Source organism: Myotis davidii, unplaced genomic scaffold, assembly GCF_000327345.1.
Source record: "Myotis davidii unplaced genomic scaffold, ASM32734v1 scaffold268, whole genome shotgun sequence".
Taxonomy (NCBI): domain Eukaryota; kingdom Metazoa; phylum Chordata; class Mammalia; order Chiroptera; family Vespertilionidae; genus Myotis; species Myotis davidii.
The window spans coordinates 5904904-5917973 of record NW_006383015.1 but is presented as its reverse complement, the minus strand read 5'-3'; the positions used below and the strand labels follow the sequence as shown (position 1 = coordinate 5917973).

Below are 13070 nucleotides of genomic sequence, written 5' to 3'. Positions count from 1 at the left end.
CACAACTTGGGCATGTGCCCTTGACTGGAATTGAACCCAGGACCCTTGAGCCCACAGGCCAACACTCTGTCCACTGAGCCAAGCCAGCTGGAGTTCTATTTCACTTTTTCAGTAATATATGATTGAATCCCATATATGATTTATGGGATTATCACTACTATTCATTCTGTTATTTTCTATATAGACTATACTGATTTCTTCTTTTAATTCATCAATATTCTATACATGAACAATAGAATTGAGGTTTTAAAAATTATTTTCTCTAAGAAGATAAAAACACAATGCAAATTGAATATTCCAGACTGACCAAAGTTATTTATTGCTCTTTTAATTTAAGGATGTTGATTGACCCATGGTAGAAAATAAAGAGTGGTGCTTGGGTTTGAGATTGTCAGTATTTTATCCTTGTCTAGAGCAGGAGACACTTGGTTTGTGTTATATGAATGCAATTCAGAGAGAAATGTAGGTATAAAAAATTTCAGGAAGTCCTCAGTCTAGAATAGTCTACATTGTTTTGTTTTCTGAATGATGGTAAACAGATCTGGACATGGGTGTTATAAGTTTCCAGCCAGTCTTCCTAAACAATGCTTGATCTGTAAAGAAAGGGGGAAATGAGTTGGATTTTTATTTTAATGTGAAGTGATAAGAAGAAAAAGCACAAATGAGCCAACACTTTCAAGGTAAACTATTTCCTCGGTGTAAGCACATGGTTGCAAGTGCTTAACTGTGATAACATGGTTTGCTAGAGTGGTAACTGTTAAAAACTATGCGTTATTCAGAAAACTTAGGCCCATCCTTTTATTAGTGTTACGTCCCAAATAAATTAATTAACTACTCTGGGTTGTTGACTCTCCATTGCATACTTTTAGTACAAAGATAGGATTTATATATTAAACTTCTGAGGTTTTTGCTTATACAAAGTGATCTATTTCTAAATAACCCATTTCAGGGAGTTGAAGTTTTCTGGTTCATATAAATAACTTTTAAGAAATAATACTAATTATATCGACAGAATATAAAGTGAAGCAGTTAAAGAAGATTAAAAAAAACCCAAGAAAGTCTAAAGAGTAAAGAGGAAACATATATACCTTGAGAGCTCCATTTAGATAGACATGATATGCTTGACAAAAGCTGTAGGCACAATACAGACAGTTGAGGGTTAGAAAACAGTCAAATTTAATAATAATAAAAAAGAGGTTCTGAAAGTTACTTCAATCTTAATTAATCTTAGCTAAAACACTGGAGCTTATTTTTCATGCTCTGCACAGCCCGCTGTACTTATTACTAGATTTATGACCTTTCCCTGATTTTATAAATTTAATTTTTGAGTAAGGGGTACATTCACACGATTAAATTTTTCTTCTTTAAAGTATGAAAGAGTTTATAACAAAAATAAAAGTTTCTCACCACTGTCTCCCAGATACTTAGTTTCTCCTTTATAGCTAAGTTCATAGAGCTATTAAGTGCATATAAGAGAATACAAATATATGCTTCTTTTTAAAAAATATATTTTTATTGATTTCAGAGAGGAAGGGAGAGGGAGAGAGAGATGGAAACATCAATGATGAGAGAAAATCATTGATTGGCTGCCTCCTGCACGCCCCCCCAATGGGGACAGAGCCTGCCACCTGGGCATGTGCCCTTGATTCGCATCAAACCTGGGACCTTTCAGTCCTCAGGCCAATGCTCTATTCACTGAGCCAAACCAGCTAGGGCCAAATATATGTTTATAATTTTTTTTGTACATGAATGGTGGCATACTCTGCAAATTCTTTTTCACTTACTTTTCTCACTTAGTAATATACTTGGAGATGTTTCCATAACCGTAAACAAGAATGTCATTTTTTTTTCAGGGCTGTAGGGTATTTCATTGTGTAGATGTACTGGAATCTATATGATACATTCTACATCGATTAACATTAAGTTGTTCAAATATTTGGCCATCACAAACAGCACTACTAACAAATAACCATGTAGCACTCATTTCACTTGACTGCAAGAATGTCTACATTCCTTGAAGTAGATTTGTTAGATCTGCTAGTACCCCATCACCACACAGGGACTTAAATGATTTACATTCTCAGTAGGAATGCATAAGATCGGCTTTTTCTACACATTCTTCTCACCCCAAAGTTTGGTCAAACTGTTAATCTTCAGCAATCAGCTTATTTAAAAATGGTATTTCAGTGTAGTGTCAATCTGCATTTCTCTTGTTATTAATGAAGTTTAGCATATTCCACTGTATTTGTGTATATACTTTCCTTTTCTATGAAGTGTCTGTTCATATATCAGTTTTTTATTAGGTTGTGGTCTTTTTATAAATTTGTAATTGCTTTTTATTAGGAAAATGAGCTCTTTGCAATACTGATTGCAAAAATATATCTTTTTTTTGGTCTGCTGTTTTTCTTTTAACTCTGCTTCTGGTGGCTTTTGCCATATAAATTAAAAAACATGATATGGTTGAATTTGTCAAAATTTGAAGTGCCTCCTGGGTTTTATATAAGTATTAGAGAGGTCTTCCAGTTCCAAAAGCTATAAAATAATTCTTCTTTGGCTCCTATGCTTTTTTCTTTTACATTTAAATGCTTGACCCATTTGGAATTTATTTTGGTATAAGATCCAGGTCTGATTTAATTTTCTAGATTACTATCCACTTGTCCAAACAGTATTTATTGAATGATTCTTCTTTTATGTAATATACTTATGATAATAACCAAATTTAAAATATTGTTTATGGGAAAGAAGTGAAGTTTAATTAAGATTGTCAGTGAAGGTATGCTTGGCTGAGTACTTTCCTTTTCTCCTGTCCCCTTCTGTCTCTCTCTCTCTCTCTCTCCTTTCTCCTTTCTTCCCCTCTTCTCTCTGCTTCTCTTTTCTTTACTTTTCCTCTAGTCATCAGACTTCACAAGTCTAAATTTACATGAAATCTAGCAACAGCCCTGCCAGTGTGGCTCGGTGGTTGAGCGTTGACCTATGAACCGTGGGTTACAATTCGATTTCCGGTCAGGGCACATGTCCCGGTTTCAGGCTGGATCTCCAGTAGGGCGTATGCAGGAGGCAGCCAATCAATGATTCTCTCTCATCATTGATATTTCTATCTCTCTCTCCCTCTCCCTCCCTCTCTGAAATCAATTTTAAAAAAATCTATCAACATAGCTTTATTGAAATATGACTAGATTAGCATTTTAGGGGAATAGATAAGTTTCTCAATTTTCTTGGAAAATTTTAATTTACATGTCATATCATGCAACTTTAATTTGCATCTTTATTTTGTGTAGTTTGTTGCTTTTCAGATCCTCTGGCTGAAGCTGCTGTAGATTGGTAGCAGGAAATAGATAATTGGACACTACGAGAGGACTTTCATATAGCACCATGCCTATCATTAATGATGTGACCTTCACTGATACCTAAACTTTTTGGCCCCTCAATTTCTTCATTTTATAATTCCTTTATGTAAAGGATTTTAAGATCTCTCCAACTTTGATATTCTAATAAATTTTATTCTAACACAACTCTGTCTATATTAAAGAGATGTGATAAAGGTCTAACAAGAAAAGTACACGTGAAAACACATTTTAAGCTGTATAACAATATACAAGAGTGCTAAAACCCACTGGAATAAATCTTGTATATATATACTAGAGGCCCGATGCCCGAAATTTGTGCAAGAGTAGGCCTTCCTTCCCCTGGCGGCCGGCACTGGTTTCCCTCTGGCACCCGGGGCCGGGGCTTCCCTCGAAACCCTGACTTCATCCAGAAGGTCATCTGGCCTAATTAGCATATTATGCTTTTGTTATTATAGATATTCAAATCTTCACAAGATATCTTTTTAGAGTTAGAGTTATTATATAGTTCATTGATAATAAGTAGCATGTGTGTGTTAATAAGGGAGGTGAAGAAAAAGAAATTATTTTAAGCTCAAATGGAGTCCATCATCAATCTAATCATTTAAGAGATGCAGTAACTACCAGAGCACATGAGATTGTACCTTCATAGTTGATGCATCCATTGGAGTCTTCTTGACCTTGCAACAGTGTTTCCACTTCTTCCTCTCTCATCTTTTCACCTGATGAAGCAAAAGTCTTTGTTCAGAAAGGAAGTCAGAGAATATTTTCAATATTCCACTGTAAGTGACCAGTTTGGAACTTCTGGAGACTATGACTAAACTCTTGGAGGATAGGAGCCAAGCCCTTCTTATTCCTCTCGCACTTAGTCGGTTGCCAATAAATGTTTTGAGTCAGTGAATTAAGTGCACATTATATACGAACTAGAGGCCCCTCAGTCCAGCCTGCATCCTCTCCAATCTGGGACCCCTCAGGGAATGTCCAACTGCCGGTTTAGGCCCGATCTGCCAGTTTAGGCCTGATCTGGGCCTAAACCAGCAGTTGGACATCCTTCTCACAATCTGGGACCGCTGGCTCCTACTGCTCACCTGCCTGCCTGCCTGATAGCCCCAAACTGCTTCTGCCTGCCAGCCTGATTGACACCTAACTGCTCCCCTGCCGGCCCAATCGCCCCCAACTGCCTTCCCCTGCTGGCCCCATTGCCCAAAACTGCCCTCCCCTGACATGACCTGCTTCCTCCGCCAGGACCTGCCTCTTCTGCATGAGGTGGCAGAGACGTTGGGACCAGCCACCTCCATGCTGCACAGAGCCGCCGGACCCCCAGGCCTCACCACATGGAGCAGCCACTTGGCCCCGTCTCCGCTGTGCACATGGACATCTTGTGGCGGCCATCTTGTGATGGCGTCATCGTTGGGACCAGCCACCTCCATGCTGCACAGAGCCGCCGGACCCCCAGGCCTCACCACATGGAGCAGCCACTTGGCCCCGTCTCCGCTGTGCACATGGACATCTTGTGGTGGCCATCTTGTGATGGTGTCATGCGCGAAGGCCACCTAGGCTTTTATTAGTATAGATATTCAAACTATATCCTATGAGGACTACAGTGTTTTATTATTCATTACCAGTAATTTATGTTACCATTTTCCCCAAACTCACTCATTGACACTAGTTAATTGAAATGGTTGTTAACTTTTGAATATTCTTTTACATTTTCCCTTTGTAGTCTTTTCCCTTATCTACCTTGGTTATAACATGATTCCCTCAAGTCATACTCCTTCTTATATATTCTGTCCTACTAATTCCACTGGAACAAATTTCCTTACCCAGTGTGGCTAGCACGTGACGGAGTTCAGCACCCATGACTGTGCCATTGCCTTCCTTGTCAAAGACACGCAGACCCTCAACGAAGTCTTCATAAGTGCCCTGCTCCTTGTTGTTAGAAATAGCTTGCATCATGGGAAGAAATTGTTCAAACTCAATTTTCTTGACATTCATCTCTGGAAGAAATTGCAATTTGGAGAGTGTTAGCAAACATAAAATGCCATCTCTGAGTCTCAAATTAAACTTTAAAGTTTATTCTAGATGACCTGAAAAATCTTCATACAGTGAAAATTTCAGTTGGTAAGTTGCTGATGAGGAAACTTTGGTAATAGTTAAATAGCCTGAGCTCTGGAGCCCTGGTCCTCGACCTTTTATCTCCAACCCACCATTTACACCTATGTGATTATGGGCAAGTTTATTAACCAATTTATGTCTCAGCTTCTTCATCTCTGAAATAGAGATATTTCATAGTGTTAGTATGAGAATTACTAGTAAATGAGATGACACAAGCCAAGTTTGTTACAATACCTGGGACAACCGAGTACTTAATGTTAGCTGCCATTTTATTAGTACTGTCAATTTAATATTTTTTTAAATATATTTTTATTGATTTCAGATAGGAAGGGCGAGGAAGAGAGAGATAAGACATAGATGAGAGAGAATCATTGATCGGCTGCCTCCTGCATGCCTCCCCACTGGGGATCGAGCCCACAACCCAAGCATGTGCCCTGACCAGGAATTGAACTGAGACCTCCTGGTTTGTAGGTCAATGCTCAACCACTGAGCCACACTGGCTGGGCTTAATTTAATATTTTTATAATTTCTAGGGAAGCTATATAAAATTATACTGATACGATAGCATGTAAATATAGTAAAACTTAATTGAACTTTAATATATAGTCCGATTTTGTCCTGAGCTTTTGTAGGGCCTTCAATTTCTTTAAATTTTAGCTAATTTAAAAAAGAAGCTTATGAGGAAAGAATGTGTCAAATGTTTTGTGAACTTCTGATGTTTTTGTAATTTAGAGGCCTACAGATGATAGGACTATCTTTGGTAATTTTTGACAAGGTGAATCATATTCACAGGAAATATAAAATAGACTATCCAGATGTATGCAGTGTATAGTCATGTACTCCTAAAATCAGAATTCCCTTTTACGAGTCTTTCCTCATAGAATACAAATCTAGTACATTAAATAATAGTAAAAAGACTGAATGGAAATGCTGAATAAACGAATATTTACTTAATAATCCCATTAAAGATGGATGTTTGATAAGTTAGAAATGGCACTTAAGAAGGAAGACTTGACTTACTATTCTTTTACTTTATCTCACTCTCTCAGCTATTATTTTGTGTGATTTACCTGGAAATTTTCCTTTAAAGAAAATGAACTGTGATGAATAGTCAGACTGATTTAGAGTTAGGTTTTCTTGAAGTATTTTTTCTTTTGCAACACAAGAAAATTGTCATTTTAATTATCAAAGAAAAAAGAAATTATTTGTTTTCTTTTTTACCTGTGGCAAAGATAAACAGCCCACATATCTACTTAAAAAATGTCAATTTGGTCTTGTTGTTGTTGTTGTTTGTTTTCCAATAGATTATTATATTTTGCCATGAACCTTAGGGATTAAACATTTTTTTCTTGCTCTAGGACTGGGTTTCTGTGTTGAGCAAATAAATTCTGCAATTTTGCCACTCATGTATGTTACTGACTTTGATACCATGATTTAACTTGGGTGACTAAATGCAGGTTTGGCATAGATTTTTAGGTCTTTTGGTAATTCTCTGGACATAAAAAAATACTCTTATTAAGATGTCATCCTGTTTTTGTTAATTAAGATAGCTGAGTTTCCTTTAAGAGACTTACAGAAGCAGGGTGTCAAAAGATAGGCCATTGGGCAAAGTCAGCAGGTATTTTGTCTCCCTGAAAACATTGATTTCATTTCTCTGGCTTTTGTCAGAGTAGACATCCTCTCGGAGTGTGCTATTATAATTTACTTGGAGTTATTTGCAAAGTGCATTATGTTTTAGTCATATTTAACATCTTTGTCAAAATGTAATTTTGCCTTTGAAGGTTTGAAAAAATGTGTAGATTTGGGTATTATTTCATTTCATTAACCTTTAAATTATGAGCATTAAGATAAGATGATGATAATGATGTTAGCATTAAATATTATTTCCTTGCATTAGCATGAAATTTTATCAAGCTTGCAAATTCTCAAAGGAAGGTTAACTTACTTTATGAGGGAAAAAACTGACTCTAGCCAAGTGGCACACTTACCATCAAAAGCCAATTAAGTCCTATTCTGTGAAACTTATTTCTTAATAAATCTCTCTTTCTCTGAAACACACACACACACACACACACACACACACACACACACCACATATTTCTCAACTTTTTGGGAAAACATGGGGTTACCTTCATTGGTGGGATTTCCCAGCACCTTCTTGACCTCTGCATTGGTGGGATTTGTGCCTAGAGCCCGGAGGACATCACCAACCTGGCTTAAGGTGATTTTGCTATCACCTGTCCTGTCAAACAGGAGAAACGCCTCCTTGAAATCTGCAAGAAGCAAGAAACATTAGGGGGCTTTTTTTTTCTACTTCAGACCTGTAAGTTAACCCTAATTTCACCAAAGATCCAGTTCAAACTCTCCGCTATTTTACAAATTTTTCCAACGTTGTGATTGCTAGATTCTCCCTTTTCCTAGTTCAAACAGTCACGGACACACCCTTCCACTTGGGGGCTGTTTTAAAGCAGCATTTCCCATTTCAAGTCATATGTTATTATTAATCAGATATGGAAATTGGAGCTTCTAGTCATATTTGTTCGTATTTTCTTCATCTGTGTGGTCAGTAGGAATGGGTTAAGATATTCTGAGGCTTTAAGAATTCCTTATATAACCTCTCATATAATTAATAACATTTCAAGAAACATTTTCAAATGGGGTTGTGTTTGTGAGGTCAACAAAAACTTCTCAAATTACATGGAAAAAACCTCTTGAGTTACAAATTTCCTAGATACTCCCCTTAACCAGTTTTCTTCAGGAGTAACTTCATTTTTTCAGAAAGAAAAATCTAGAAAGTTGAGACAAGTCTCTAAATTCTGTAAGTGTCATTTAACCACTTCAATGTGTGTCTGTAATAGGCTCCTAGTATAATTTATTCAGAAGGAGGAATATGTGTTTGGGTCTGTTGCTATGGTAAACTATTCTTTTTTTTTCAGATCATACATATGACAACATGTTGCTATGTTAGTTTTAAGTACATATATCCTAATGAAAAATTTATGGAGATAATGGTAAATTCACATGCACTTTAGAGAAAAGTACAGATGTCTTAAATACTCTGCCTAGTTTCCCCCAATAGTAACCTTTTGCAAAGTTATTGTATACTATTGAAATCAGGGTATTCACACTGATAGATACCACTAATTTTATTCAGATTTCCATTTTTATTGTACGTGTGTGTGTGTGTGTGTATAAGTACATATTCTTAAAGTGTAATTTTTTTTATCATGATCACTATATTCCTTAATTTTCCTAAATTTTGTCATTCTCCTTTAATAGAATGGTTTTGCCTTCAGAATTACATTAAAAAAGAATTAAGGCATGTACACCAAAAAGACAGAAAGAGGTACTACTATGGATTAGGGGCCAGTAAAGACATTTTAATAAAACCTTCTAAGTTTAACTAAATGAATTTCCTGGGGAACCCGAAAGTACTGATGGCAACGGGTTGGAGTTAATACTAACAACACTCAAAAATCATTGGTGCATGAAAGAGGCGAAAGCAGTCTTTTTTTAGGCCATTAGTTGTTCAGGATCAAATTATACCTTCTGGATAGATTACTCAGCAAAAATACCCTATTTTACTGTCCCTCCATCCTCTAATCTAGGATTGAACCAGACATTTTCACTGTCAACTATTGTGATCATGTTTCCCTCCTTTGCTAAAATTTCCCCCTCATATTCTCTGCAATTTGACCATAAAAGATCATTTCCCTAATCTGAAAACATGCCCCAGGCACTGTAGGGTCATTAGTTAAATATTGTTTCATCTTTCTAAGGGACATGTGAAACTGAACTATTCCTGTTACTGGCTCCAGGCTTTCATGCACAAATTGCTCAGCGGGCTCACTATTACCCTGGGCAGATGCTTGATATAGAAATAGGAATTTTATGGGCTGTAATAGAATCTTCCTGACATTAAACCTCCTGTTGATTTAAAGGCTAAAGCCAGAAAGATATTGTTCTTTCTACCCCAGAATTTTAAGGCTTATGTTTTTCTCTTGAAGAGTCTAGAACATGGGTTAGCACACTCCTGCCTAGGGGCTGACCACCTGTTTTTGTAAACAAAGTTTGATTGGAATGCAGCTATTTGTGTATGTATTGTCTATGGCTGTTTTCATCAGTAACACATCTGGGTTCTTTTTACAGCGGCTGCATTTGCCAATAAAGCTTAACATATTTACTCGTTGATCCTTTAAAAAAATTTTTTTTCCAGCCCCTTGTCTAGAACAATACTGTTCTAGAACTTTCTGTGATGATTGAAATGTTCTATATCTGGGCTGCCCCAAAATGTAGCTACTAGTTACCTGCAATTCTTGAGCACTAGAAGGCAACTAGTACAACTGTGGAAATGGAATTTTAAATGTTTACTATTTTTAAATAGTTAATTTATTTTTAACTATTTACCGTTTAAATTTAAATAGCCACATGTGGCCAGTGGCAGCTCTACTGGACAGCATAGGAGGACTTAGACTTTTAGGATGCTATGATTTTCTAGTTGTTATTTCTTCTTTCCTACAAACCTGTGAAACATTCAAATAGAACAGCCTTGAGTAAAACTATTTAATCATTAAACAAGAAAGTAATCAAAGGAAGTCTTCATTCTTTTCTGAACAAATCAGATTTCCATTTCATTTAAAATGCTAAGAAACATTTGTTTTCCTGGCGCAAGAGAAAAACCAGTCCACCACACCCATGTTTACCAAAACTCTATCTAAAACCTATTTCATATATGAAGTAATAGGTTTCATTGTAATAGTTTAATAGGTTTAAACTTCCCTTCTGTTCCTATAAGGGTTTTAAAGTCTTCTATTGTTTGGTCCTACCATAGTTTGGCTTTCAAAATGACCCTGTAAAGTAGATATATAAGAGGACTGGGATGTAATTAGCTGAAAATGTTGCAGCATCACTAGTTAAAAATGTATCAAAAATCAAACAAATTATAGTAGAAGTACCAACTATTTTGAATAAAATATAGTCCTGTTTAGTATAATTTTATAGGATATTGAGTTCTGAGTCATGAAGTTATCTAATTGTTCTACATGAGGCCACCAACCATGATGTGGATACATGTGAGTCTGTACTACAGCTACTACAGCAAATATCCTCTTTTTCCTTAATTGATGTTTGAACATGAGATAGTCCAGACACTAAAACACAGGAAACTGTGGAATTCTTTAGGTGGAGAACTGAGTCTTTGAATAGGTCCTTATTAAATCACCTATATTTAAAATTACATAATATATACCATAACATGTATAATATTGATAGTTATTATGACCAATATTCTAAGTTATATATCATACACCTAATTTTTCTTCCCTTCTCTTTCATAGATTATTTCTATCTCACTTTATTTGAATATGTGACACTGTCACTCCATAAAACATGCCTCAGTACACTTCTAGTGAAAAAATAGGATCTTATAGGGCACAGGATTCTGGGATTCCAAGACTGAAAGGAGAAAAAACATGGGAGTGTTAGGGAAAGTATTCTGCTTCTCTTGAATCATAAGAGTTTAAGTTTTTTAGTTAGTAATTGTTTTTATGAAAGAAATTCTAATGAATTTAAACTAATACCAGATTTTGATCCTATTATTAATTCTTAGGTTCCTTGAGCAAGTCCCATCCCCTCCCTGGGAACCTGTCTTGTGTCACTAAAGATGGACCAGGAGACATCTACTGTTTTCCCCCAACAGTTTTATGACAAATACTCTTCCCTCTTTGTCTGTGAATTTACTTTTATTCTATATCTACTTTACCCATCATTTCTCTCAATGCATTATAATGCCCATTGAGATTATGTAGATTTGGTCATTGGCAGTTTTATAGTAATGATTTTATTTTCCAATTGAACAATTCAGACTTGCAAAATCTCTCTTTAAGTATTTGATTAACAAATTAGCCATCCAAAATCAGCATCTTTTTGGAGTATACTAGTATATATAGATATTTAGAAATCAGTGAATATAAGGGCCTATTTTGTAGTGTTTATCTATTGTTTGCTTTAACCTCTGATTACTAATTATAAGAAAGGGCTGCTTGGGGGTGCTGAGAGATGTTAGAGTGATTGAGAGCATTTATTTTTAGAGTGGCAGCACCGGTGGGGGGTCATTAGGAAGAACTAATCTCACCCAGAGGGAGTCGGCTTTCCAAACCCATCTTTCTGAGTGTGCGCATATCAACAGCAATATCTTTTAAACTTACCATCCTGCTGTTCCTGAGAGAACTCGATCTGTTAGAAAGAAATTAACCACAAAGAATATTTTAACCAACCAAAATGTCCTGACTTTACAGCGTATCCGAGCTCATTCCCTGAGTCATCTTTAAAGTAAGCTCCCAAAGTCAGCCTACTTTTCAGAGTTCAGGCATAGCTTGGACACTAACAGGTTGAGCCAGTTAGTCACATGCCTTGGAGATAAGTGATATTTCCAAAACTAGGCAGTGTTCTGCCTACTTCTGAAGTAGAAAAGCTCAATTCACTTACCAGCAATCTGGTCAGCGCTGAAGGACTGCAGTGGCGAGAGGGAGAAAGAAAAAACAGCTAGTACTCTTTCAAATGCATTGACAGAATTGAGTGCTGCCTGTCCTGAGATTTTTAAAAAGCCATGTAGGTTTCATAGAGTAAGAAGGTTGCCTTAGGATACGTCGGAGTCTAGGATAAATAAAAAGCTATTGGCAAAGATAGTTAGGGAACATCTCTCTCTAATGAATCAATGCTTTAACAGAGGCCAAGTCAAATACTTCCTGGAATAAGATAATAATCTAGAGTATACTGAAGATATGTCTAAAACAGGTACACTGTTTTAAGAAATACAGATGCACTGCATTGCAAAGAATCACCATAAGTTGTTCTTCTGTTTAACCATCACATTTTTACTTAATGCATCAGAAGTAGATTACTCAGCTTTAGAAATGGGCATCACTGGATTGTTTTTTAAGATGTGATATTTTCCTATAGTTGCAGAGGTTTTTTTTCTTTCTAAATTTAGATATAATAAACCTTATGTGATATAGCAAAAATTGATGAAGCATAAAGTACTATTTTGGGAACTAAGCCTTATTTTTCCAGCTGGCATAATAGCTCAAATTAATTCTTCTATCCTCAGCCCACCTCACCAAAACCCAAAGCGGATTCTAAAGACTCATATTGAATATGCTATCTCCCCAGTTCTGTTTTATGTCTGCCTTTTTTCTCAGTAAGAGGATAGATAGCCCCTATCTCTTTCCTCCTGCAAATGACAAACTCTTTTCTCGTAGGACCCACCATGATGGAGCTGCTGGGCTGCAAAACAGCGGCGAAGATGAGGAGTTGAGGGCTTCTCCAGTCCCTGAGTGGGGCCACCCTGGTGGAGGCTGCATTTTATTGTGGGGGAAGCTGTGACCTCACAGTTCGATTCAGGTTTCAGAGAGGGGTGGCCACTCCCTTCGGAGAGCTCTTCAGCTTTCTTAGGGCAAAGAGGGAGAGGGATCTGTACCCTGAGGGCTATTTTTAGGAAACCAGAAACCATAGTAGGCAGCCATAGTGAGCCTGAAGCCTGTCGGTACTTTTATGGTCTTTATCTCTGAGATGCTCTCCTGGAGTGTCTTCCTTTAAGAAGCTTATTTGTTC

At 36.7% G+C, this 13070-nt stretch overlaps 1 protein-coding gene across 1 annotated transcript; it reads right to left on the bottom strand.

Moving 5' to 3' along the window:
* Positions 1 to 293: 293 nt before the first annotated feature.
* MYL1 (myosin light chain 1) lies at positions 294 to 12811 on the bottom strand. The gene is made up of 7 exons (XM_006778938.2): positions 12726 to 12811; positions 11946 to 11970; positions 7589 to 7732; positions 5168 to 5341; positions 3989 to 4066; positions 1089 to 1131; positions 294 to 593 (listed from the first exon to the last, which is right to left on the bottom strand). Exons 1-6 carry the CDS (start codon positions 12726 to 12728, stop codon positions 1103 to 1105), a joined length of 453 nt encoding a protein of 150 aa, XP_006779001.1. The 5' UTR covers positions 12729 to 12811; the 3' UTR covers positions 294 to 593; positions 1089 to 1102.
* Between the last annotated feature and the right edge of the window lie 259 nt (positions 12812 to 13070).

What these genes read in the sequence shown, in the direction of transcription:
- MYL1 (XM_006778938.2), bottom strand. An exon ending in GGGAAATCCCACCAATGAAG is followed by an intron (nt 5,342 to 7,588) that starts GTAACCCCATGT and finishes AATTTCTTCCAG; the next exon opens with AGATGAATGTCAAGAAAATT. An exon ending in TCACGTGCTAGCCACACTGG is followed by an intron (nt 4,067 to 5,167) that starts GTAAGGAAATTT and finishes TTGCTTCATCAG; the next exon opens with GTGAAAAGATGAGAGAGGAA.